This window comes from Nicotiana sylvestris, chromosome 1, assembly GCF_000393655.2.
Source record: "Nicotiana sylvestris chromosome 1, ASM39365v2, whole genome shotgun sequence".
In the NCBI taxonomy this organism is placed as follows: Eukaryota; Viridiplantae; Streptophyta; class Magnoliopsida; order Solanales; family Solanaceae; genus Nicotiana; species Nicotiana sylvestris.
The window spans coordinates 42,721,474-42,749,323 of record NC_091057.1 but is presented as its reverse complement, the minus strand read 5'-3'; the positions used below and the strand labels follow the sequence as shown (position 1 = coordinate 42,749,323).

Below are 27,850 nucleotides of genomic sequence, written 5' to 3'. Positions count from 1 at the left end.
CCCTGTATCGAGAATCTGGTAGACCCAGGGACCCTTGTCATCAGTGGTCTCTATGAAAGGCACAATGGTTCCGCCCATGGTGCATGTTGTATCCTCGCCGTGCAACACGACCTCTTGTCTTTCCCACTCGAACTTCACTGTCTGATGTAGGGTGGAAGGCACCGCTTTAGCTGCGTGAATCCAGGGTCGTCCTAACAGCAAGTTGTAAGATACTGTGGCGTCCAATACCTGGAATTCCATGGTAAACAGGACCGGGCCAATGGTTAGTTCAAGTACAACATCCCCCACAGTGGCTGTTCCGTTTCCGTCAAACCCTCGGACACAGATGCTATTCTCCCGGATTCTTCCACGGTCAACCTTTAACTGGTCCAGGGTGGATAATGGACAAATATTGGCGCTTGAGCCGTTATCCACCAATACTCGGGTTACCACCGAGTCTTCACATTTGACAGCTAGGTATAGAGCTTTATTGTGCTCCGTTCCTTCCACTGGCAGGTCATCGTCTGAGAATGTCACTCTGTTCACCTCGAAAATCTTGCTGGCAATGGTTTCCAGGTGGTTTACAGAAATCTCACTGGGTACATGGGCCTCGTTCAATATCTTTAACAGGGCCCGACGATGTTCCTCGGAATGGAGGAGTAATGACAATAGTGAGATCTGGGCAGGTGTTTTTCTCAGCTGCTCAACCACAGAATAGTCTTGTACTTTCATCTTCCTCAGGAAGTCTTCAGCCTCTTCTTCTGACACTGGCTTCTTGGTTGCCACTGGGTTGGTTTTTCTTAACTCCACCGGAGCAAAGCATCGACCTGATCGAGTCAGCCCTTGCGCTTCACAACTGACTTCTTCCACCTGTTTTCCTTGGTATGTCACCACTGCTTTTTCATATTTCCAGGGCACAGCCCTGCTGTCAAGCATTGGCAGTTGGACCACCGGCTTTATGGTCACCCGTTCTCTACATACCCCTTTCAACATGACTGCCGGTGTGGGCAGGATCCCTGGTATTACCAACTTGCTTGGCTCGGGTTTGCTTGCTATGACGGACGGGCTCTTCCCCCATATTACTACCGGCTTGACGCCTTCTCCCTGCGACTGTACATTTGTTCCTCCACTGGTTAAGACTTCTTTTGGGGCAGCTTGGATCATCATCACTGTTTGTGAGGGTTTTCTTAATTCTCCTCCCTCACACACCAACTCAATCATGTGAGTTTCGTGGTGCGCTGGCAGTGGGTTTTGGTTGATGTTAGGAGCCTCTGGTGTCTGGACCTCGATCTTATTGGTGTCAATAAGATCCTGTATGGCATGCCTTAACTTCCAGCACTTCTCGGTATCGTGCCCGAGCATCCCTGAACAGTATTCACAACTGATTGAACGATCCAAATTCTGAGGCGGGGGATTTGGTTCCCGAGTATGGACAGGACTAACCAAACCCAATTGCCGCAGCTTGTGGAACACAGCGGTGTAGGTTTCTCCCAATTCGGTGAAGGTTCTTTGCTTCCGCAACCTGTCATTCCTAGCATCTGGATTTCCCCGGAAACCTGCCCCTGAAGGATTTCTATATGCCCTTGGTGGAGGGTAAGTGTTTTGTGGTGGTGCACATATGTTCTGGGGAGCCGGTGCGCGCCATTGTGGGCGAACCGGAGGCTGAGTGTATACCTGGGCTTGGTGTACGGAACAATGTGGTTCTCGAGGTGGATAGAAATTTTGTGGTGGGTTGTATGGGTAGTTTGACCTGTGAGGCCTGGGTTGGTTGTAGTGTGGCCTGCCAGCCCTGGACCAACTGCCTGCCTCGATCGTGGCAACCTCTTCTTTCTTTCTTCTTAACGCACCTCCCGTGCCGCTTTGAATAGCCTGGGTTGTGGCCTTAAGTGCCGAATAGTTTAAGATCTTGTCCGACCTCAAACCTTCTTCTATCATGACCCCTATTTTGACCACCTCGTTGAAAGATTTTCCAACCGTTGTCACCAAGTGACCAAAGTAGGTTGGATCCAATGTCTGCAAAAAGTAGTCTACCATCTCTCCCTCTCTCATGGGAGGATCGACCCTAGCTGCTTGTTCTCTCCAGCGGAACCCGAACTCGCGAAAACTTTCCCCGGGTTTCTTCCCAGTTCTCAGTAACGTGAGACGGTCAGGAACTATCTCCAGATTGTACTGGAAATGACCTGCAAAAGCCTGCGCCAGGTCATCCCACGTGTACCACCTGCTGAAATCCTGCCTGGTATACCATTCCAGTGCAGATCCGCTCAGACTTTGGCCGAAATAAGCTATCAAAAGCTCATCCTTGCCTCCTGCCCCTCTCATTTTGCTACAGAATCCCCGCAAATGTGCCATGGGATCACCGTGCCCTTCATATAAATCAAACTTGGGCATCTTGAACCCAGCCGGGAGTTGGACATCTGGGAAAGGGCACAGATCTTTGTATGCCACGCTGACTTGATTGCCCAGCCCGTGCAAGTTCCTGAAGGATTGCTCCAGGCTTTTGAACTTTCTTAACACTTCATCCTGTTCAGGGGCCTTAACCGGCTTCTCAACCTCTGCCGGTACTTCCAAATGGGGATTGTAAGCCTGTGGTTCCGGTGCGTGGAATGTAGGCTCAGGGGGATAGTATTGTGTATCGTGAGCCTGAAACAATGGCTCACTGGTCGTTCGCTGCAAAGGGGCTGATGCAGGTCCCACAAAAATGGGAATATTGGGTGTTGGGAGAGGTTGATGGGGTGGTGGAGCTTGGGAATCATGAGGGCTTCTTTCTTGATGATAGAGGGGATTTGGGCGGCTTGTGGAAGGGCCAGAGTGAGGGTACTCCGGCACGTGTCCCAGTGTCTCAGGGCTCTTTTGTGTTTTGGCCAGGGCTAGCTGCATTGCATGCATCTCTAGTCCCATCCTTTCAATCTTTTCCATTGCCTCTTTTAGCAACTGGCTCATCGGCCTTTCTTCCTCATTACTATTCTCTGAAGTAGTCATGCTTGTTGCTACCGGTCCTTTGGATCTGGTTTGGTATGAATGTGTTGCCAGAATTCTTTAACAACTAACTGTCTGGTATCAGACAACAACAAACTTTGTTAGTGTTAGAGCTTAACAGATTTGATCATAACACATAGAGGATGCAATGCACCTAGGCAGTTAACCGTTTCTACATGCTTTGCTTCAAACCACATGCGTCATCCCGGTTTGTTCATTCGTCTCTTTTTAAAGTATTCTGCGGAACCCCGCGTTTTATTTTATTTATATTTTCTTTTCTTTATTTATTAAAAGCGGTCGAATCTTATGGGGATTGCCTACGTATCACGTCCCCGCGTGAATCAGACCAGGCGTAGTTCTGCCTCAAAGTATAGACACATAGAAATTCTTCCGGAGTCACTTAATTTCATTATCAAAATTTGCTATTACACATTACTTCAAACAAAATAGCAACAGTACAGACTCCAGGGTTTTAAACTTGGTTTGAGGAAAAGAAAACAACATTGGGGAAACAACAAACAAAACAACCAGGACTCGATCAACAACTAATTTTCCAACTTAGGGACCCACGAGGCATCTTTCGGCCCTTTCGCGGCCCTGGGTGTAAGGTCTCGTTGCAAGCTCTTCAACTCGTTCATAATCCGATGGACGCAGCCCATGATGGAAGCAATGAGGTTTTCCCGAGGTGTCTGCTCGCATGCCAAACATTTTAGGTAGATGTAATGCCCGACTTCGTCAATTCTTGCCCGAATGTTGTCCCTTTCTGCGAACAATTGCCTTATCTGTCGGCTCTTTAATCCTAGCGTTTGTGCATTGGCGGCGAGCTGATCCTGGAATATATCCATTTGCCTTTCCATCCTTGTCATTGTATTGTAATAGCGTCTCCGGTCGGCCTGGGCATCTTGTGTTTGCTTGAAGATCCGCTCTTGCAAAGCGGAATTTGTTTCCTTTGCTGCTTTGACGCTCAGTTCACAATTCCTCATGACTTGCTGTAGGCGCTTCCTCCGGGCCATTGTACCTTCTGCCCATTTGGCCCTCATCCTTGCTATGCAAGCCTTTGATTGGTCTAATTCTTCTTGGCTCTGGATGACCTTGATTTCTCAAACTGGCTATCAATCTTTCGTCGGAGCAGCGCTTCTGTCGGTCGATGTTATTCTTACTGGCTTGGCGAAGGCGGGCCCTCAGGGTTTGGTTCTCTTGGGCTAACTTGTCTTTTTCAGCCTGCTCTTGGGCGACTCGCACGTTGTTTTCGAATACCATCCTTTCAATTTGTCGCTTCAACTTCCTAATTTCAACCAGGTAACCTTCCTCTTTTGCGAGCCAATCCCATTGTTCTTGCGATGACTCAACAAAACTTCGGAGGTGAGGCCGTTTGGTTGGTCGTTTCACGATGCTCTTCTTGTTCTGCCAAGTGAGATAGGCCGGCGAGACTTCACCTCTAGACACATCATTTACCCGGGTATTTGCCGTTAAGTACTGGCATTCACTCCATATGCAACGAACTGTCTTTTCAGGAAATTGGCCGTCACTGCTGACCTCGACTGCATAAGTGCTGAGATCTTCGTCCGGGTGTAGTACTTGACATCTTCCCAACTGTCTCATTACCCTGTAAGGGGCATAAGGTTGAATACCCCTGAGTCCCATCAAGAGGAAGTGAGGACCAGTGGCGGGCATGTATATGATTTCTTCCACAGAAAGCCAACCCAAAGTCCAGTTTACTTGGTCTGCGGTGATGATCCGGAGATAGGATATCCATTCTTCAAACCCTCCCGGTGATCGAAAACCTGAAACCCTTAGGCTATAACCCTCGATGCAGCCCCCATTTGTAGACATGTAGTGCATATACTGAGGATGGTGACACAAGTGTTCGATCATCCACATCTGTAACAACAAGTTGCACCCTTCGAAGAAGTCTGCTCCAGCTTTACAAGCTGTGAGGGCTCGGTATATTTCTGACATTATCATGGGAGCAAGGATGCTTTTATCGTTGGTAATCAAGATTTTGACGATTCCAGCCACCTTTAGATCGATATTTCTATCTTTTCGGGGAAACACCACAAGGCCCAAAAATGCCACCATAAAAGCGAACCGCCTATGCTCATTCCATTTTACCAGATTTCCCCTGCTACAAATACCACTTTCTGGATCATTAAATCCTCCTTTGCTCCCGTACCTCTGGTATATGAATTGTAGGGTAGAAAAACCTCTATCCAGTTCAGCGTATGGGACTCCTTTGCTTATCTTCAACAGATCCATGAATTTGTGTGAATTCACAGCCCTTGGAGCGATCAGGTATTTGTGTCTCAAACCTTCAGTGACGTCCATGTAACCCGCCATTTCTTCTAAGGTTGGGGTGAGTTCAAAATCTGAGAAACGGAACACATTGTGGGCTGGATCCCAAAATGTAACTAAAGCCTTTATGATGTCGCACCGAGGCCTAACTTTCAACAAATCAACCAAACCTCCCAGGTGCAGTTTGATCTTGTCTTGCTCTGACCTTTCCAAATCCTCCCACCATAATCGCACTTCCAGGGGGATTTTGCTTCTAACTGTTACCGGCAAACTTGGACTCATACTCATTCTGCATGAGCATTGGGGTGATTAAGCAAAGATCCAGACTCATTAGACTCAAATACCAAATTGACACACTTCTAAAAGAAAAAATGAAATTTGGTTGTTTTTCAAAAAAAGCATGATGTTACCTTAAGAACTTTCGTTCTTTGGATTGTACCTATATTTTGAAAAACAAGTTGAGCCCGATGGGGGTTGCCTACGTATCACGCACCATGCGAGAATCAAACTGACGTAGTTCGGGCATAAATTGAATTTTGGGGACACCTTATTTTTCTCTTAAAAATGAATCAAAGACTCCTTTTTTTCCTTTTTTAAAACAAATTAATAAGACACACATTTTTTCAAAATTCTGGCAGAGCTTTGACCATTTTTGTGACTTTTCAAGAATAAATAAGTAACCCCTTAACCGTTATTCCTCTTCCTTTTCCAAACATTCCCGATATTCAGAAACCGGTCAGCATGCAAGCCTTGAAACAAGTAAATGCATAAAGCAAACAGGATGTAGCAGGATGGTCTTTATTCTCAGGTTGCCTGTCCTAGACGGACCCAGCCCCTGTGCTGAGTCCCCTAAGTCAAATGCACATGATGCAAATAAGCGTTCCTACTAGGGATCCGGCATGAAGTTATGTTATGCTAAGCTGTAAAACCTAGGTGCTTGTTCTAGACCTGGCTTACCCGAGCGGACAACTCGAGCCGAGGATGGGAGCTGTGTACCGGTAACCAAAAGGCCATCCGACTTTGCAACTCCTCCGAATCCTCGTTCTATTTTGGCATATGACACTAACAGAAAGAAGCCACGACCAGCGTGCGCTCCTCAAGAGAGAAGAGAAGGGTTTCGGCACAGTTTATATATACAGTCCAAATAATATCAAGGCGGTAAAAGCAACACTTAGCACATTAGGCTCAAAACATGTAATAAAATCAGATAATAAATAAAACCAAATAGTAACAATTATTCTAAGCTCGAATTCTTAACCCTGAACCAGTGGTTCTGGGTGCCAATCCCCAGCAGAGTCGCCAGAGCTGTCACACCTCCTTTTTCCGCACCCGGGAGGGTACAAGGAGTTTTTTTTTCCAATTAAAGGACAATCGAAAGGGGATTTATTTGTTTATTTCAGAGTCGCCACTTGGGAGATTTAGGGTGTCCCAAGTCACCAATTTTAATCCCGAATCGAGGAAAAAGCATGACTCTATATTACAGTCTGCGTACCAGAAATCCGGATAAGGAATTCTGTTAACCCGGGAGAAGGTGTTAGGCATTCCCGAGTTCCGTGGTTCTAGCACGGTCGCTCAACTGTTATATTCGGCTTGATTATCTGATTTTATACAAGTGTAAACTTATGTGCAAAATTTAACTTTTAACCGCTTTTATCATTTTACTGTTTTTATCAAGAATTGCAACGTTGTGAAAACATATCTCGAACCACGTTACATCAATGCACCCATGGTTGTTGACATGTTTCGACACGGTTGAGATTTGGATTTGGGTCACATGAATGTGCACCCGAATTAAGGAGAATAAATTATTAAGCCGTGCCTAAAGCAACTAGCGTGTTGTTGTTTTGGGTAAGGCCGAAAAATTCGCTAAATGGCCTGTCCCGAATTCTAAGTGTTTTAATGTATATACAGTTAGAGGGCCTCGCAGCTGTGTATATTTTATTTGACGAGGCTCGTCTCGTTCTACTTTTAAAAGGAATTCGCGACGTCATGGATATGCCTCTCGGATCACGTCACAATCAATGTACCCGTGATTAGAAATACATTTCGAATCCGTCGAGATTTGGATTTGGGTCACATAAATGTGCACCCGAGTTTAAGAAGGTAAGGTTTATTAAAGCGTATCCTAAAGAGACTAACGTGTTGTTATTTTAGGAGGGTTGTGAGATTTGCTAAGCAACCCGTCCTGGAAACTAAATGCTTCAATAATGTACATTTAACAAGGGCCCCGCATTTGCACGTTTTGTTTATTTTCATCGAGGCTCATCTCGTTCTTATTTTAAAAGGATATCCTATAGCAACTACGTTTCTTATCGCGTTTGTCCTTATCAATTGAAAACAGTAGATAGTCCTAATTAATTACATGCTTGCAAGTTGTTTGTAACAACATTCAGAAATGCCTAAAATCAGAAACGAGGCTGTCCGAACAAGTAATCACAGGCCCAGATCCAGCCCAGTGTGATTGGCCAGACCTGGACCACTGCTTGTTCGAAGCAGGCTGGCTTGGCCTGTTTTGGCCTGAACTCGACCCTTGTGAGGTTGAGGCCCTGAATTTGTGTTCCTGATCTTAAGACATGGTTTTAAGAGTTATATATAGCAATTTACTGGAAAGGAAAGAACTCATTTAGTGTACGAATTTTAGGCTTGGCATGCATTACATGCTTATACTACACTATTGCACTAAATCTGAGATACAACCGGTTGCCTTAAGCATACTCTTATCACCATCCTATACACACAATCTAACATTCAACTAACATTCATTGATAGTTATCGGGCCTGAAGGCTATCTCCAACATCCAAAACAGGCATAAAATTTCCTACATTACATGATATCTAAAAGGGCAAACTATGTATATAAACAAAATTCTTCAGGTGTTTCATTTACATTCATGCTCAAATTTCCAGCTACATCTGACAGTGTATTGGGTGTGTACCTGGTATAGGAAGGAAAGGAAGAAAGAAAGTGATCAGTTGAGTAGTATGCACGAATACAGCAGCAGCAGACAGACAGCAACAACACAGCAACAAAATCAACCAACAAAGATGAAGCTCCCGAGTAGTCGAGCAACAAACAACAAATCCCAGAAACAGAGTAGGAACCAACAGAGACAGCAGAGTATTCAATGTAAACACCCCAGCAATTCAATAACTACAAGTGGCTCAAACAGGCAAACAACAGTAATTGGCCAAGACAGCTAAACCAACATAAACTCTTATGTAATTTTCAGACAGTGTTTGGTTACAATATTCCGAGACTTTATGTTTCTTGTTTTTCTTTTCTGAAGACTAAGAAAAAAATCTCCAGCCCTGTTTAAGTTCTCAAATGGCTTATTTATAAGCCAAAAACCAGTGCAGTTAAGCTGCCTTTTTTTGCTACAACTTGCAGCCTGCCCATACTCTTTAAAGCCCATGCCTAAGCATCTTTTGGTGTCAGCCCCCTTTATTCCCACGCCTGGTTTTGTTTAATCAGGAGTTATGGGCATCATTTTTTATTCAATTTAAGTCCCATACTCTTATGTCTTGTTCCCCATTGGCATTAATTTAATCCCAAATTAGTACCCTACTTGTCAGCTCATTTAAACTAATCATTTTTGTTCTTTGCAAACCCCAGACTACCCCTGTTAAACCCTGGTTATCACTGTCTTGACCCTTTGCAGCATCAGGGCATTTTTGAACTGATAACCATTCGATTTCAGAATTGCCCCAGCCTGGCTTTTTTTTAATTGTTTACAAGGTAGTTACAAACTAATATTCATAGGCAATGCCCAATTCAAACCACAATACAGGCTCATTAGTCACGCGACATTATTAGTTCGTTCGATTCATTAGTTATAGAAAACTAATCGACGACATTTATCGAGTCGACTATACTAATTATAGCAGGTAATAATCAATCGCTCACATAAACAATACATTTAGGGACCTAAAGGGCATCAGACAATTTTTGTTCAATTACTGGGGCCTATATGAGTTAACTTATCTGACGATTAAACTAATCGACGATCATGTTTATCACAGAGTACATTCAGAATGAAAGAAATCCGAATGAAAAAATAACAAAAAATAACAAACAAACACAATGAAACATGCTGACCACTTAATCAAAACTAACACAAAAGAAAGGAAAACTTACCGAAAATGTTTAAATCAAACAGACCCAAATCTGATTCATCTTCGAACTTTTGAGGCCGAACAAACTTTAATCAGGGTGTTCTCACATGAGAACACCTTGATTAAGGTCTATTAGACCTCAAACCCATGTCCAAACCGGCCGGATTCCCCAGGTGCATGTGTTCTAAAGTCTGGATTTCCAGATCTGATTTTTAGGGAGTTGTGGGTAGATTCGGACCAAACCAAGCTTGGTTTGGTCACGAGGAAGGTCAGGGGAGTGTCTGGTATGAAGATGGGGTGGTTTGGCATAGATCGAGTTTTGTCTCGAATCTTCAAATCCAGATTCGAGACGATAGGAGGTGATTCGAGGTTCGTGGTTAGTGGATTCGTGTTCAAGGTGGTTGGATGCTTTAGGGGTGTGAAGGGGGTGGTCACCGGCGTTCATGCCGCCGGGTTTTGGTGGAAGGGAAACTAGGGCGGCGTTAGGGTTTGGGGGTTTCAGGGTTCGGGGAAGGAGACGAGTGAGGGGTGGGGTTCGGATAGGGGGCGTGGGGTGTAAGGGAAGGTTTATATATGGTGAGGTTGGTCGGATCTGAGCCGTTAGATCAGATGATCTCAACGGCTTAGATCTGATGCTGAGAAATGGGACGGGGTCGTTTGATAGTTAAACGGGGTCGTTTGGTTTAAGTGAGGGGTTGGGTCGGATTGGTTATTGGGTCGGGTTTGAACATGGGTTACTGAAAAAGGTCCTGAGCCGTTGGATTGGCCTGGACGGACGGCTCAGATCGAACGCCCTATACGGCGTCGTTTTGGGGGCGTGCCTGGGCAGGCCTGGTTTGGACTGGGTCTTGCCTTGGCTTTGGGCCTCATTTTGGGGCCCAATCCGATTTTCCCTTTTCTTCTCTTTTTTTTTTCTTTTTCAAATCAACAAATTAAACTAAAAATTCCTAAAAATTGTAAAAATTAAAATAAACTTACACACATATTGGTTAGCACCTATAACAATTAACACACCATTTTAACATATATTTTTGATTTTCTTTTTTTTTTTCCTTTTTTGGAGTAACTGAAGCAAAAATCACGTGCTTACAACATCTGTCTTGTCCCTCACTTTAGTTGCTTTTGAGTCCCGAACGATATGGTGAACATTGCTGTAGAATTCCTTCACCATATGCTCATTCGCCATCTCAACACGTTCTTTGAAGAAGCCACAACCCTCTATAGTGCAGAATTGTGCTTGCACATGAGGGTTGAGAGGGACAAGATCGGCATCTATGAACCGCCTCTCCGGAATCAGTTTCCTTTTGGGCCACCACTCCCGGAATCTATGGAAAGCAACCTCACTAACAAACCTGTCTGCCCATGCCTTCGATTTTCTAGTACGCTCTATCCCCCCTACCTGTGGCTCACCTCCCTCAGCATACCCTCCACTCTCCCCTGATGATGAAGCTGTGGGAGATGTGGAGTATTGCTCTTCTTCTCTTGCTACGGAATCATCAGACGAGTCCGAGATGACATTAACTGGCTTCTTGGAGGATGCTACATTACCATGATCCGGGGAAGGGGAATCACGGAGCTGAAATGAAGTGGGCATGTGGGTGGGGGCAGGCTCCGAGGTAATGCTCCGTAAAGGTGCATACTCACTCCCCGTGGAATGAGATGCAGCTCTATCAACTTCCCGGATTATCTTCCGGGTTTTCTTTATCAATTCCCTAGTTTGAGGAGTAAGTTTCACAATCCTCTTGCTTTTCCCCCCTCAGGAGGAACCACCTCTCCCGGGTTGTATTTCTTTGCCCGCTCGTTTTTAACCATTGTCTGCAAGGAATACATGTCTAACATTGTTAGTAGAAGCACATAAGGTGAAGTAGACAGTTCAGTTGAATGCAAAGAGTGTAGACACAGTGACACAGACAGAAGGGCGTGGACCGCACCAAAAGGCACGTGGTCCGCGCAGTATACTGACACCAACACATACCTCTCTGAATAAACCGACGCGATCTGTACTATTTTGGACCGCGGCCACGTTGGTTCAGCGCGGACCGCACAAAAATGGTACGCGGTCTGCGTAGGTGAAATACCCAAATGTTGACCTCTATGAACTCTTCACACGGTCCGCACTGTTTTGGACCGCGGCTGCGCTGGGCTCACGCGGACCGCACACAAATGGCACGCGGACCGCGCAGAGAGGTTATCTCTTAACTAGAGTCACGCGAACCGCGCACAAATGCTGCGCGGCCGCGTAGGGCTAATTTAACTGAGCTGGATGTTTGTTCAATTAAATCCAATTTTTGTTCACCTTTTTGGGTCCTGAGTGTCCCTACTCAGTTATTTAACAAGATTCCATGCCCATGATTAAACAAAAACACACAGAAAGCTAAGCTAACAGTTAAACTAAGAAGAAAAAGATGAATGTAAGAAGTTACACTAGTAGAAAGCAATTAAACGAAACAAAAATTAGACTATGATTGAAATGAATGAGAGTTGTTACCAGGGATTAATGAGATTTCAACTATGTGCACAATTTGTCTTGATGAACAGTGAAAGCAATAGCTCAGGTGTAAATTTGGCGAAAAGGTTAAAATGAGGCTCAAGGCCTCTATTTATAGAAAAACCCTAGGACCTAGTACCTACCTACCAGCGCGGCCGCACAAAAAGGGATGCAGACCGCGCTGGATTTTACATCCTTCACATTAGCTGTTCAATCCACTCGGACCGTACTGTTTTGGAGCGCGGCCGCGTGGAAGTCTTCAGAGACTTGGCACTTTCAGGCATCCCAGCGCGGACCGCACTGCTTTGGTGCGCGACAGCGTGGGAACTTTGTCAGAGAGCATATAATTCTGGGTTCTTCAGTGCGGACCGCACATAAATGTCACGCGGCCGCACTGTGTCTTCTGGGCCTTAACCCTTCAGCTGCTCAAACCTGCGCGGACCTCACTGTTTTGCTGCGTGGCCGCGTAGGCATTATTCAGAGACTGACCATTTTGCACTTTTGCCCTGCACTGGTTCAACATTATCCCTGCAAAACTTCACAAACTATCAGCTCAAAAATCCTACTCTACAACAGAAAAACAAAGACATGGATTGCCTCCCAAGAAGCGCCTGATTTAATGTCGCGGCACGACGCATGTTACCATCACAGTCATTTCAAATGAATGAGTGCCACCACGTGGTTGTCATCAATCTTGCCCAAATAGTGCTTGACACGATGCCCATTGACCCGGAAAACTTCACCATTCTTATTTTTGAGATCAATGGCACCAAAAGGAGTTGCACCAACCACTTCAAATGGGCCGCTCCACTTAGACTTCAGCTTGCCCGGAAATAACTTCAACCGGGAGTTGAAAAGAAGAACCATGTCACCAACTTTGAATTCCTTCCCTCGGGCATACTTGTCGTGAAGGTACTTCATCTTGTCCTTATACAAGGACGAGCTGGAGTAAGCATGAAACCTAAACTCATCAAGTTCATTCAATTGCTCAACCCGGAGATTTGCAGCGACATCCCATTCTAAGTTCAACTTTTTCAGGGCCCACATAGCCTTATGTTCCAATTCTACCGGAAGATGACAAGAGAAGCCAAACACCAACCGATACGGCGACATACCAATCGGAGTCTTGAATGTTGTACGATAAGCCCAAAGAGCATCATCCAATTTCTTCGACCAGTCGGTCCTATTTGCATTGACGGTCTTGGATAAAATACTCTTGATTTCATGATTTGACACCTCAACTTGGCCACTCGCTTGAGGATGATAAGGAGTGGTCACCTTGTGATTTACCCCATACTTGGCTAGCAACGAGTCAAAAGCCCGGTTGCAAAAATGAGAACCCACCTCACTAATGATAGCACGTGGAGTGCCAAACCTCGTGAAGATACTCCTTTTCAAGAACGCCACCACACTTCGAGCTTCATTATTTGGCAAAGCTATGGCCTCAACCCATTTCGACGCATAATCAACTGCTACCAAGATAAAGGTGTAGCCACAAGAACCTACGAATGGTCCCATAAAGTCTATCCCCCAAACATAAAAAATGTCAACCTCTCGAATCGTGTTAAGGGGTATCTCATCTTTCTTCGAAATCCCTCCGGCACGTTGGCATTCATCACATCTTTTCACAAAGTCACCGGCATCCTTGAACAAAGAAGGCCAATAGAAACCACAACTCAACACTTTAGACGCCGTTCTCGCCCCGCCATGATGGCCACCATAGGGCGAAGAGTGACAAGTTTCCACAATACTCAATTGCTCTTCTTCGGGAACATATCGGCGAATTACACCATCGATGCAAATTTTGAGAAGATACGGCTCATCCCAATAGTAGTCCAAACAATCCCGCTTGAGCTTCTTACTTTGGTTAGAAGAGAGCTCATATGGAACCAGACCAGTAACAAGATAATTGGCAATGTCGGCAAACCATGGCATGTCTAGCATTGAAACCGAGAAGAGTTGTTCATCCGGAAAAGCATCATTTATCTCAAGGCCGTCCAAAGGCCTCCCTTCCTCCTCCAATCGAGACAAGTGGTCCGCCACTTGATTTTCATTACCCTTTCTATCAACAATCTCCAAATCAAATTCTTGAAGAAGAAGCACCCATCTCATTAACCTCGCTTTTGAATCTTTCTTCGTCATCAAGTACCTAAGGGCGGCGTGATCGGTATGAATAATCACTTTTGCCCCCATAAGGTATGGGCGAAACTTCTCCATGGCAAAAACAATAGCAAGCAATTCTTTTTCGGTGACCGTGTAGTTCCTTTGAGCTTCATTTATTATCTTACTTGAGTAGTACACCGGATGGAACATTTTGTTGATTCTTTAGCCCCAAACCGCCCCCACTGCAACATCACTAGCATCGCACATGAGCTCAAAGGACAAGCTCCAATTTGGTGCGGTAATGATGGGGGTAGTCGTCAACTTTTGCTTTAGAAGCTCGAAAGCCTACATATATCTTTTATCGAACACATATTTGGCATCTTTCTCTAGCAATTTACACAACGGATTAACTACCTTAGAAAAGTCTTTGATGAATCTTCGGTAGAAACCCGTATGTCCAAGAAAACTCCTCTCCCCTTTGACAGAAGTAGGGGGAGGGAGCCTTGAGATCACCTCAATTTTCGCCTTATCAACCTCAATCCCTCTTTTTGAAATTTTGTGACCCAACACAATTCCTTCTTCTACCATAAAATGGCATTTCTCCCAATTGAGAACCAAGTTTGTGTCTTCGCATTGGGCCAACACACGATCCAAGTTTTGCAAGCATTCACCAAATGAGTTCCCAACCACACTAAAATCATCCATAAAGACCTCCAATATGTCCTCCACCATATCGGTGAAGATTGCCATCATACATCGTTGGAAGGTTGCCGGTGCATTACATAATCCAAATGGCATTCGAGAGAAGGCGAATGTGCCATAAGGACATGTGAAGGTTGTCTTTTCTTGGTCTTCCGGGGCAATGAGAATTTGGTTATAGCCTGAATACCCATCCAGAAAACAATAGAAAGCCCGACCCGCAAGACGATCAAGCATTTGGTCCAAGAACGGCAATGGGAAATGATCCTTTCTAGTCACCTTGTTCAACTTCCGGTAGTCCATGCATACCCTCCAACCCGTCATAGTACGAGTCGGAATTAGTTCATTGTTGTCATTGGTCACCACCGTCATTCCTCCCTTCTTTGGCACACATTGTACCGAAGAAGTCCACGAACTGTCAGAAATTGGATACACCACACCGGCGTCAAGCCACTTGATGACTTCCTTTTTTACCACCTCTTGCATGGCCTCATTGAGTCTCCTCTGATGTTCAAGAGACGGCATAGCATCCTCCTCCAATATTATCTTGTGCATGCAAAACGCGGGGCTAATACCCCAAATATCCGCCAAGGTCCATCCAATCGCCCGCTTGCGCTTTTGAAGAACCGCCAAAGTGGCGTCAACCTGCACGTTAGTCAAGCAAAAAGAAAGAATAACCAGCAAAGTGAAATTAGGAACAAGAAATTCATACCTGAGGTGAGAAGGAAGTGGTTTCAACTCCAACACTGGTGGCTCCTCAACAGATGGCTTGGTGGGTGGAGTTTTGGGATTTTCAAGATCAAGAGATAACTTCCTTGGTTCATAAGAATATGAGCCCATGCCATGTAATGCGTTCACACACTCCACCCTTCTAGCATCATCATCAACATCCATGTTCAATAGCACGGCCTCAAGTGGGTCCTCAACATTTGCCATTGCGCTTGTGTTATACACTATCACCGCCGTGACAATGTCAACAAACGAACATACCTCGGTGCTATCCGGTTGCCTCATTGATTTGCACACGTGGAACACCACCTTTTCATCTCCAACACGGAAGGTCAATTCTCCCGCTTCCACATCAACCAAGTCCTTCCCCGTAGCTAGGAAGGGCCTTCCAAGAGTGATAGGCACCTCGAAATCCACTTCGCAATCCAAGATCACGAAATCGGCCGGCAATATGAACTTATCAACACAAACAAGGACATCATCAATAATCCCCAAAGGCCGCTTCATTGACCGGTCCGCCATTTGAAGCCTCATAGAAGTTGGACGAGGTTGTACGATACCCAAGGTCTTGAAGACCAAATATGGCATGAGATTGATACTTGCCCCCAAGTCACATAGGGCTTTTGCAAAATCGGCACTCCAATGGTACATGGTATTGTGAATGCTTCGGGATCCTCAAGTTTCGGAGCCATAGAATGCACAATTGCGCTCGCTTGATGGGTCATCTTGATTGTCTCACACTCCATTGATCTCTTTTTTGTAACCAAATCTTTCATGAACTTTGCGTATCCTGGCATTTGCTCGAGTGCCTCCACCAAAGGCACGTTGATAGTCAAACTCTTCATCATTTCAATGAATTTCTTAAATTGGTTGTCACCCTTTTGCTTGGCCAACCGTTGAGGATAGGGCGGAGGAGGTCTAGGCAAGGGTGCCTTGGCTTTTGGCACCACCGGTTCGGGCATATCAATGACGTGTTCCCTAGACGGGTTCACGGCCTCTTGAGTCTCCTCCTCACCCTCATCAATTTCAATTCTCACATCATCACTTGCACTTTGTTCAACAACATCCTCAACTACCAACGGGATCTCATCATTTCGTAACTCATCTTCATCTACCGCAACTTGGTTTCCTCTTGAGGCATGCACATCACCGCCTCTTCCACTTTGCATTGTCACTGCCATCACATGATTATTGTGCCCACCCTTGGGGTTTACTACCGTATCACTTGGTAGATCACCCTTTGTGCGAGTATTTAAAGACTGAGAGATTTGGCCTAATTGCACTTCCAAGTTCCGGATAGATGTGTTATGAGAAGCTAATTGAGCCTTGGAATCTTGGTTCTTTTTCATCATTTGCTCGAACATGCTTTCAATTCTCCCCATCTCGATTCCGGACGAACTTGGACCTTGAGAAGGAAAGGGGGTGGATTGTTCGGTTGTTGGTACATGGGGGCCCTTTGAAAACCTTGCCCCCGGTTGCCTTGGTTCCCACCATTGTTCCACCCTCCTTGATTGTTGTTGTTGCCCCAATTATTGTTATTACCATGCCAATTTCCTTGGTTTCCTTGATTGCCCCAATTGTTGTTTTGGTTGTTGTTATTCCAATTACCTCTGCCTTGTTGTTGGTTGCCCCAATTACCTTAAGGACGCCATTGTTGGTTTGAAGAGTTATCTCTTTTTCCTTGATAGTTGTTGACATATTGGACCTCTTCGCTTTGATCCTCATAGCACTCATTTGAATAACCACCACCATCATTGTTGTTGTCATATTGTTCACAATTACCTTGAGGTTGTTGTCCTCTTTGCCTCCTTTTCAACATAGAGATACCTTCCATTGCGTTGACTTGGCGTGGGTTTTGGACTTGTTGCAATTGCGCCTTTGCCAATTGATTCATAGTTGTTGTAAGCTCGGCTATAGCTTGGCCATGATCGTGCAATTCCTTGTGCAAATGGATGACCGTGGGGTCACCTTGGGGCACGTTTGCTCGGCTTTGCCATGCCGAAGAGGTGTCGGCCATTTCATCAAGTACATCACATGCCTCTTGGTAAGAAAGTTTCATAAAGTTCCCTCCGGCCAATTGGTTCACAATGCATTGATTTGTGGTGTTGATGCCCCGATAAAAGGTTTGTTGAATCATAGCCTCGGTCATGTCGTTATTAGGGCACTCTTTCACCATTGTTCTATATATTTCTCATATCTCATGCAAAGGTTCCGTTGGCTCTTGCTTGAAAGGTAGAATTTCATCCCGAAGAGCTGCCATATGACTTGGAGAGAAGAACTTGGCAATAAATTTGTCCGTCAATTCATCCCATGTTGTAATAGAATGATTGGGGAGCCTTTCTAACCAATCCAATGCTTTACCCCGAAGAGAAAATGGGAAAAGCCTCAATCTCAACGCATCCTCTGACACGTTTGTCTGCTTGCTACCCCAACATGTATCCACGAACCCCTTCAAGTGCTTGTAGGCATTTTGATCGGAGGCACCCGTGAAATAACCTCTTTGCTCGAGCAAGGTCAGCATAACATTTGTGATTTGAAAGTTCCCCGCCCGGATTCGGGGAGGAACAATAGCACTGGCGTATCCTTGATTTGGTAGAACTCTGGGAGCCACTCTCGGCGGTGCCGGAGAAGGGTCTGGAATGTTGTTGTTCTCATTTGCATTTATATTGACATGTCGGCCTCTCCATGGAAGTTGAGGTAAGACCTTATCTTGTTCTAGATCCTCTACCTCCTCCCCCGCTATCACATTGCCGAGAGGGTCATTTGCATTAAGAGCCATTGTACCTGATTGATCGACACAAACAAAGTTAGTAAATAAGAAGGAAAGAGAAGCAAAACACAATACTAGCTACACAAATAGTCAACACCGTAAAGTCCCCGGCAACGGCGCCAAAAAGGTGATCGCAACGGACTCAACCTAAGAAAGAGTGGGCACTAATACTTTTACCCAATAGCGGTATCGGGGTCAATTTTCCACAGGGAGCTTCAATTTGGAGTTGAGTGTTTGTATGGTCTAGGACTATGTTTTAGCTCCTAATTGATCTTCTAACATTTTTGGTTTTCTTTTGATTATCAACTACAATTTATCAACTACAAGTTTAAAGCTAAGTTAGGCTAAGATATAGATTCTAAGTTGTATGCAATATAGAGAAAGGCACTAGGGTCGTGGCATGTACCTAGGTGGTCAACTAACGGGTAGAGATTTCTAATGCAAGAATGATGAATATGGGACTTATGCTATAACCGTTGCACTTTTGCACCCACTCTCACACCTCTCGGTAGAGAGGGTGATTTTGCCCAATTGACTCTCTCGAGACCAATTGGGTAGGCCAATTTGCCCAAGCAACTTATGGTTCAAGTTGGGTAATTACTCTCTCGAGGTTTAACCCGTTAATTGGGACTACCATTCTCATGGGTCCATCCCAATTCCTTGTTGGAATTAATCTTGGGGTCATAGACTCTCTTTCTCAAGAAGAGTCAAGACTCACTAAGCTAGACTTAGTGTTTGCAACCACCAAATCTTAATGAAAACATAAGATTAATCCAAATAACAAATACCCAACATCATTCATGCACTAAACAATCACACCCATTAATTACCCACACTAGGGTTGAGCCACAACCCTAGCTAATGGGTTTAGCTAGCCATAATAGAAACAGAAATTGAAGAAATAGTAGATGAAATTGACATAATAATTAACTACAATGTTAATCTACTCAAATCCACGTTAATACTAGAAGAAATTGCCCAAAATAGGCTAAAACCATGAAGTCTCGAGTTCAGCTGCTATCTGATAAAAACCAAAACTGAAAAACTGCACCTAAAAAGTAAAATGTTCTATTTATACTACACAGGAAAAATTGGACAAAAATACCCCTGAGGGTCTGGCGCAGACCGCGCACAAATGACGCGCGACCGCGTAGGGGTTTGGGTCTTCATATCTTGCTTCTGACACTTGGGGATGCGGACCGCGCAAATGCGATGCGCGGCCGCATAGGGCGTTTCCACGCGGACCGCACTAATTAGGTGTGCGGCCGCGTGGGCTTTTGCCTTGAATAACCGAGTCTCTGACACTCTTGGGCGCGGACCGCATGGAAAGGAGCGCAGGCCGCGCATCTTGACTTGAAAATTGCATGGTCTCTGAACTATCCTACGCGGCCACGTGGCAAAGCAGTGCGAACCGTGCAGGTTGACCTGGAAATTGCCCAGCCTCTGAACTCTCCTGTGCGGCCGCGTGACAAATCAGTGCAGACCGCACAGGTCATTTTGTTCCCCACTTCAGTTGTCTTTTGACACTTGGCAGATTTCACTCCTTTTTGAGCCGATCTTTGGTATTTGTCATCTTGTCGCTCAAACCTACAATCAAGCGCAACTTGTATGCATTTTGGGACTAATTTATGGCAGTTAATGCACAAAGCTTAGGTAAGAATGGGTATAAAATATGTAGAAATCATAGTTATCATTTATCAGCCGTGCATCCAGTGTTTCATGTGTCCATGCTTCGAAAGTATCATGGTGATCCATCCCACGTGTTAGACTTCAGCACTGCCCAGTTGGACAAGGACTTGTCATATGAGGAGGAGCCAGTAGCTATTCTAGACCGGTAGGTTCGTCAGTTGAGATCGAAGAGTTTCCCTTCTGTTAGTGTTCAGTGGAGAGGTCAGCCTGTTGAGGCATTGACCTGGGAGTCCGAGTCTGATATATAGAGCCGTTATCCCCATCTTTTCTCCGACTCAAGTACTTCCTTCTTATGTCCGTTCGAGGACGAACTGTTGTTTTAGAGGTGGAGGATGTGATGACCCAAAAGGTCATCACTTGATTTATGAGTAAATTCTGTATTTTGAGACCTTAGAAGCCTCTTTTTTATTCACATCGATTTGTGTGTGCGATACGGACGTATATCCGGAACGTTTTTATATGGAAATATGATGAAAATATTAATTTGGACTTTAAAATTTAATTTAAGTTGACTTCGGTCAACATTTTGGGTAAACGGACCCGAATCTATGATTTGACGGTCCCGGAGGGTCCGTAGGAAAATATGGGACTTGGGAGTATGCCCTGAATCAAATTATGATGTCCCAAGCCCGAGAAATAAATTTTTAAAGAAAATTATTTTCTGGAAAATATATGAGTTTTTAGAAATTTGAATGTTTTTGAAATTGATGGTATCGGGCCCGTATCTTGGTTCCGGAGCCCGGTACAGGTCTTATATGGCATTTAGATTTAGCCTGTAAAATATGGTAAGAAACGGACTTGAAATGACGTGAATCAGACCCTCGGATGTGAAATTTGAAACTTAAGTGTTCTTGATTGTTTTTTTGATATTGATGCTAAATTCGTTGTTAAAGGTGTTAATTTGACGATTTGATCGCACGAATAAGTTCATATGATGTTTTTGGGTTAGTATGCATGTTTGGTTTGGAGCCCCGAGGGCTCGGGTAAGTTTCAGATGGGTTTCGGGATGTTTTAAACTTGGAAATGTTGCAAGTTTTCAGTTTCTGATGCACAGAGATTTTGTTCTTCGCGTGGCTTCACTCACGAATGAGGAAGGCAATATTCCTCAGGTGCAAAATTTTTCTTCACGAACATGGAGCTTGGGATGCGAACGCGAGGCTGTGGGGGGAGTACCTTTAGCGAACGCGTAGGGTTAGTGGCCTGGGGGAGGGATTTCAAATTTATTCTACGCGAACAAGGCCACCTTACCGCGAACGCGAAGGCTCGAGGAGATGAAACTCTGCAAACGCGAACGATATTGCCATCTGGGCCTGACCCAACGTGAACGCCACAGGCCTATCGCGAATGCGATGAAGTCCTGCCCAGTCATTTTAAAACAGAACCAGAACCGGGCAGAACCTATTTTACCCCATATTTTCGAACTCCCAAGGCCTAAAGGCGATTTGCTTTCCTCAAATTCATCCCCAAAGTGTTGGTATTCAATTATAAACTTTACTCTTTCAATTACCCAATATTTTTCATCACTTTCTAATAAAAAATCAAGAGTTTTCATGGTAGAAATTAGAAATTTGGGTAGAGTTAGGGCTTTTTGAATAATTAGAATTTAGACCTCGTTTTGGGGTCGGATTCCAAAACTAATTACATATTCGGGCTCGAGGGTGAATGGGTGATCGGGTTTTGGTCCGAACCTCGTGTTTTGACCAAGCGGGCCCGGGGTCGATTTTTGACTTTTGGGAAGAATGATAGAAAACCTATAACTTAGCCTTGGGATTGGATTATTTAGCATTTATTGATGTTAAATTAATTTGGACTAGATACAAGTAATTTGGAGGCGAATTCTAAAGGAAAAGCGGTGTTTGAGGCTTGAGTTGGCCGTGGAAGTTTGAGGTAAGTGTTTAGTTTAACCTTAGCTTGAGGGATTAGGAGTTGTGTCTTACTTGCTATGTGTTAATTGTGGAGTACGACGTATAGGCATGGTGACGGGTATCTATACGTCGGTGTCAAGCATGCCCGTGAGTCTTGTATTGTAATTGTTGTGACTCCGTTGTGCTTTATTAGTGCTTCATATGAGGATTATCATTATTGTTCCCTTGCCGGGATGTTGTTGTTATATTATTGTTCCCTTGCGATATTGTTGTTATATCATTGTTCCCTAGATTCTTTTATGATTGGTGTTGATAAATGAAAAGGGAGCGGGTTGCACACCTGCAACGGTACTATATGAAATGGGAGCGGGTTGCACGCCTGCAACGGTACTATATGAAATGGGAGCGGGTTGCACGCCAGCAACGGTACTATATGAAATAGGTGCGGGTTGCACGCCTGCAACGGTATTATATGAAATGGGATCGGGTCGCACGCCTGCAACGGTATTACATGTGTACTTGTTTCTTATTTTCTTATCTTTTACTGGTAATTGATTTATGGCATTCCTTACATTTCTCTACTGTTATTCTGTTGTTATCTGTTATCCCCGCAGCATATTTCCCCTGCTCAACTTTAGGTGTAATTATCTGCTTTTATTTCCTCTGTATATGATTTAACTGCACAGGTTTATTTGGTAGTCTGGTCCTAACCTCGTCACTATTTCACCGAGGTTAGGCTAGGCACTTATCAGCACATGTGGTCGGTTGTGCTGATACTACACTCTGCACTGTGTGCAGATACTGATACCGAAGCGTTTGGACCGCAGTGAGGGTGCTGTCTTCAGTCCATTCAGGCGACCCGAGGTAGTCTTGTAGACGTTCGCGGGCCTTGGCATCTGCTCCTATCTTTTCTCTTTCTGTTTTTACTTGTTTAGAGACAGACTTGTGTATTTCCATTCAGACCTTATTTGTAGTATTCTTAGATAGTCCATGACTAGTGTCACCACATTCTAGGTAGTATTGTACTTCAGATTATGTAGCAGTGTTTGGTTGAACTATTAAGTTTTTCGACTTTCGCATTTCTAGCTATTTAATTTATTCCGCTGTTTAATCACTTAATACTTTGAATTGTTGAGCATGCTTAATAAAAAGGGTCATGAATTTATAATACTCGGCTTGCCTAGCTTTCACGAGTAGGCGCTATCACGATTCCCGAGGGTAGAAAATCCGGGTCGTGAAATCAGTATTATATAAGCTGAAGTTTTTGAAAAAACTTTCTAACATACTAGATAAATAATCAGATTGCCAACAGCATCTAAATCATAAATTTTGGAAACAATAAACGTGAAAAGAACAGAATTATCATTGTCTACTAACTTACGTACGTGGAAATATTCACAAATAATTATCTACTAACTTACGTAATTTATAATTTATTTTTAAATAATCTGATAAACATATTTATGGCAATCATCCCATGAACTGAAGTTTCATAGCAGAACCAATAGCAGCAGAAGAAAGAAGAAGAAAACGAAAGAGGAGGAGGAGGAGGAGAAAGGAGGCTGAAGTTGTTTAAAAAGTGGGTACAAATTAAAACTTTTAAAAAAATGGGTATAGGTTAAATGGGGACGACCAAATAGGGCGTCCCGTCGCCCCGTGCAATTTTTACATCAACTCTGGACAACAGTTTTGGGTCCATTACATAGATAGTTCACATGAACTCTTTTGAAAGCAATTGTGGACTGAAAATTTTGAACTGCAGCCTAACCTTAAGGACCTGTTTGTCATAGATTTTGCCAAAATATATTTGGGATTTTGCTGGAAAATATATATTTGGCCATAGATTTTATCCATATTTTGGCAAATTTTCAAAACCCAAATCTCAAAACCAGCTCACAAAATATCACTATTATATTTTTTAAAAAATTGCCCCAAACTTTTGTATTTTATAAAAGAGCCCACCATTTATTATTTTGTAACAATGCTGCTTCGTTGTCTCGGTCATCTGATTATGTATTATGTAGTTCATTATAAAAATAATAATTTTTGTACCAAATTTATTTATGTTCTCTGGTTTGCGATAATACAATGAATGCTATTGATAAATGTATTGTTGGGTATTTGTGATAGTTTTTAGAATTTGTGGGTATAAGTCATGTTTCATGTTTTTTTTTAAAAAAAAAACTAAAATATGTTTTGAAAACTTATATCCAAACACATTTTCATCTTCAAATCAAACTTTACCCAAATTAAATTTTTCAAAATAAGTTTGGAAATTTATGGCCAAACGCTAGCTAAGTATCAATATAACGTGTCCATGTAACTATCTCAAGATTTTTATTGAATAGGTTATATAGTACTCTCTCCATCCTATTTTAACTGTGATTTTAGCTAAAATAAAACTATCCCGAAGTAATTATCACTTTAGGAATTCAAGACTAAAGTTGTTAATTGTTTTCAACCATACCCTTAATATTAAAAAAATAATAGTTCTTTTTAATACTACTCAATTCTCAAAAAGCATTTGATAAGAATAACTTAGTAAATTATACGTTGTATTTATTAGTTTTTTCAATGGGAATGAAAAAAATTAAAGTGACCATTAAAATTGGACGGAGGGAGAACATAGTTAATTGAAAGGGATTTTTTCCTTCTATACCATATATAAAACTTTATTATCAAATATGTGCATAGTATCTAAATTACCAGCCTAGTCCACATTTTTCCTAATATTTCTGTACCATTCGTTTATTAGGAATTAATAGGGTAGAATCTTCCCCTAATAACGCGCGAAAAATCAGGAAAGAATTTTGGGATTGATTGATTCTACATTAAATTCAAGTTTTGAAACGGAAAGGAGATTTCGCAACAATTGCAGAACATATCTTCGAGATTCAACAAACTGAATTCAAATTGTAGAATATTTTGTTCTTCGTCGTTTTCAGAAATCAAATTGGCGATCGTATATCTGTTCTTCATCTTTTTTTCTCTCAATCTAGAAATCCAAAAAAACAAAAAAAATTTAGAATAATACATCAGCAACAACACATAATCATGTCCAAAATCGCAATCATGCTACAACTGAATGAGAATTGGGATAACTATGGCAGATTTAGAGATTTTGAAGTTGATGCCATTGTGGTAGATGAGAATGCAAGCTACAGAATTCTGATTTCTACAATTGCAGAACAACTATCGATTGATACTTCAGAAAAAATTGTAGAAATCAAATACATGGTGAACGACAATTGTCCCCCAATGGAGATTAGGAATGATATGATGGTTCGTGTGTATATGGAGACCAAAATGGAGAATAAAAACTTAGGTTCACATCCGTTATGTATAAGTGTACGAGATTTCAATATGGAATTGGCAATCACCAACGATAACAGAAGTGCAGGTTTGTATAGTTCGAAATTGCATAGAATTATAGTTTTACGGTATTATCTACAAAATTACTACATTTACCTACAATTAAACTACAAATCATTTTAATGAAAGAATAAAGCAATGTTGTTCTCAAAATTATCTACAAAGTTACTACATTTATACGACAAAATAAACTACAATATATGATTAGAAATTGTTGATTTTAAAATGTAGTCTTCAAATAAAACTACAATCTATATTTAGAACAAAATCTAGTAAAATAAAATATAAATCAATTTAATTATGCACGAAGCAGTATTGCTTTCACAAATTTCTACAAATTGCAACAGTTATAGTACAATTTAACTACAATGTCTGACATCCTAAAATGGATGACTACAAAATTTTCACTATATCTACAAATTATCTACAAAGATTCTACAAAATTATAATGACACTGTTTATCTTTATTTTGATGCAGGTTCGTCTGGATCCCTAAAGTTACTTGATATGCCATCCTCTCCAGCTATTGAGAAATATCAAAGTAAAATAATAACAGAATCTACGCAAACTGCTATTGAAGAAGGACAAGTGTATCAGCACAAGCAAACTGTAGCTGCTGCAATGAAGCACTTTTCTGTGATGCACAAGTTCCAGTTCAGAGTTAAAAGATCTAGTCATAGAAGGTATGGAGATATTTGTGAAAAGATCATTAAAAGTAGTGTTTTACTCAAGGTATGTATTTTTTAAACATTGTAGATAAATTGTAGTTAAATTGTAGTTTATGTTACTTTATGTTAAAACAGTCCTTTTGTTGCATCTACATTTATAATCTGTATTAAATATTGTATTTTTTTTGTAGCTACTGGCTTGTATGCGTTGGTGAAAACTGTAAATGGCACTTCAAGGCAACGTCAATTAATGATTTCGCAATGTTCAAGATAAGGAGTTTCAACCTACAACACACATGCTCCTTAATGGACGAAACATTCATACATCGCAAATGTACTGCAGCTGTAGTTGGTAGCATGGTCATTCAAAAGTATTATGATCCTAAGACTGTTTACACACTAAAGGACATACAAACTGATATGTTATCCGAACACGGAGTGAACCTAAGCTACATGCAAGCATGGAGAGCAAAGGAAAAGGCTTTACAGTTTTTGAGAGGGAATCCGGCTGACTCCTACAACAAATTACCCAATATTTTTATATTCTTGAGGAGACTTATCCTGGTTCGGTTGTTAAATTGAAGAAGATAGCAGATGAATGCTTCTTATACGCATTTGTTGCTCTTTGTACATCAATAAGTGGTTGGCAACATTGTAGGCCAGTAGTAGTAGTTGATGGGACATTCTTAAAGTCAGGCTACAGGGGGATTATGCTGACAGCAAGCACCATGGATGCAGCAGGTAAAAAGTGTAAACTTTTGTAGTTATTTTGTAGGCAGTCTATAAAATGTAGATACATTGTAGTAATTTTGTAGCTATTACATGAAATGTAGATAAATTGTCTATATTATGAAGATATATTGTAGTTGTTATGTATTTATATTTTTATATACATTTTTAAAGCTGCCAATTAATATTTTATGAATTAATAATGTAGGTACAATATTGCCCTTGGCATATGCTGTGGTTGATTCTGAAAATGACGAATCTTGGAAGTGGTTCTTTGAGCAATTCAAGCAGGCATATGATGAAAGACCTTCAATGTGTGTTGTTTCAGATAGAAATGAGAGTATACTGAAGGCAACATCAATTGTCTATCCGGGCATGACACACTACTCTTGCATGTGGCATATTTGGACAAATATAAGGTCAAAATTCAAGAAAGGTCATCTACAATTACATGAATTGTACTTTGCTACAGCACGGTCATACACTCTGGATGAATTTAATGAAAGGATGTCGAAAATTGAAGAGGTAGACCCGCGTGTGAAATCTTACCTATATGATATTGGCTATCATAGATGGTCAAGAGTACATGCAACAATGAATAGAACGTGGACAATGACATCAAATATTGCAGAGTCATTGAACTCTGTAACAAAAGATGCAAGAGAGCTGCCGATATTTGACCTTTTAGAGTATATGCGGACACTGTTAGAACGTTGAACCAACGAGAAGTTATTGAAGGCGAAGGGTACTTTCACATTTCTTGGGTCCAAATTCAACAAAGAATTAGAGAACAACAGAATATTATCTCATAAGCTTAGGGTAAGATCTGTTTATTTGGTGCAGAAAAAATAAATTACTTAATATGCAGTATTTCCAGATTGTAGATAAATTGTAGTCAAATTGTAGATAATTGTAGGTTGTAGATAAGGTGTAGAATATTTGTAGATAGGTTGTAGATAATCTATTTTTATGATTGAGATAATATTTTTTCTGTTTGTTCTGCAATTGTAGGTGAGAGCTTCAACAGATCATATACATACTGTGTTAGATGGTGTGAAGCGGTACATTGTGTGTCTAGAAAACAAGAAATGTAGCTGTGGCCAATTCCAACTTGAAGAACTTCCATGTGCGCATGCTTTGGCAGCATTAAGGCACAGGACTTAAACATATGAAAACTATTGCTCTCCGTATTACACAAGGGAGAGTCTTCTACGTACGTATGAAATACCTGTAAATCCTCTTCCTGATGAAAGCAAATGGAATATGACACAATATATTTTGGATGAGGTAGTAAATCCACCGACGGAAGATAAATGGCAGCCAGAGAGACCTCAAAAGGAAAGATATAAAACATATGATGAAATAAAGTCAAAGAAAT

At 42.3% G+C, this 27,850-nt stretch overlaps 1 protein-coding gene across 1 annotated transcript; it reads left to right on the top strand.

Moving 5' to 3' along the window:
• The first annotated feature begins 24,775 nt into the window (after positions 1-24,775).
• On the top strand, positions 24,776-27,636 carry LOC138869407 (uncharacterized). Its single transcript, XM_070147024.1, has 6 exons — positions 24,776-25,103; positions 25,554-25,758; positions 25,935-26,312; positions 26,402-26,484; positions 26,681-27,117; positions 27,484-27,636. The coding sequence occupies exons 1-6, from the start codon at positions 24,776-24,778 to the stop codon at positions 27,634-27,636; spliced, it is 1,584 nt and encodes a 527-aa protein (XP_070003125.1).
• Positions 27,637-27,850: the final 214 nt, after the last annotated feature.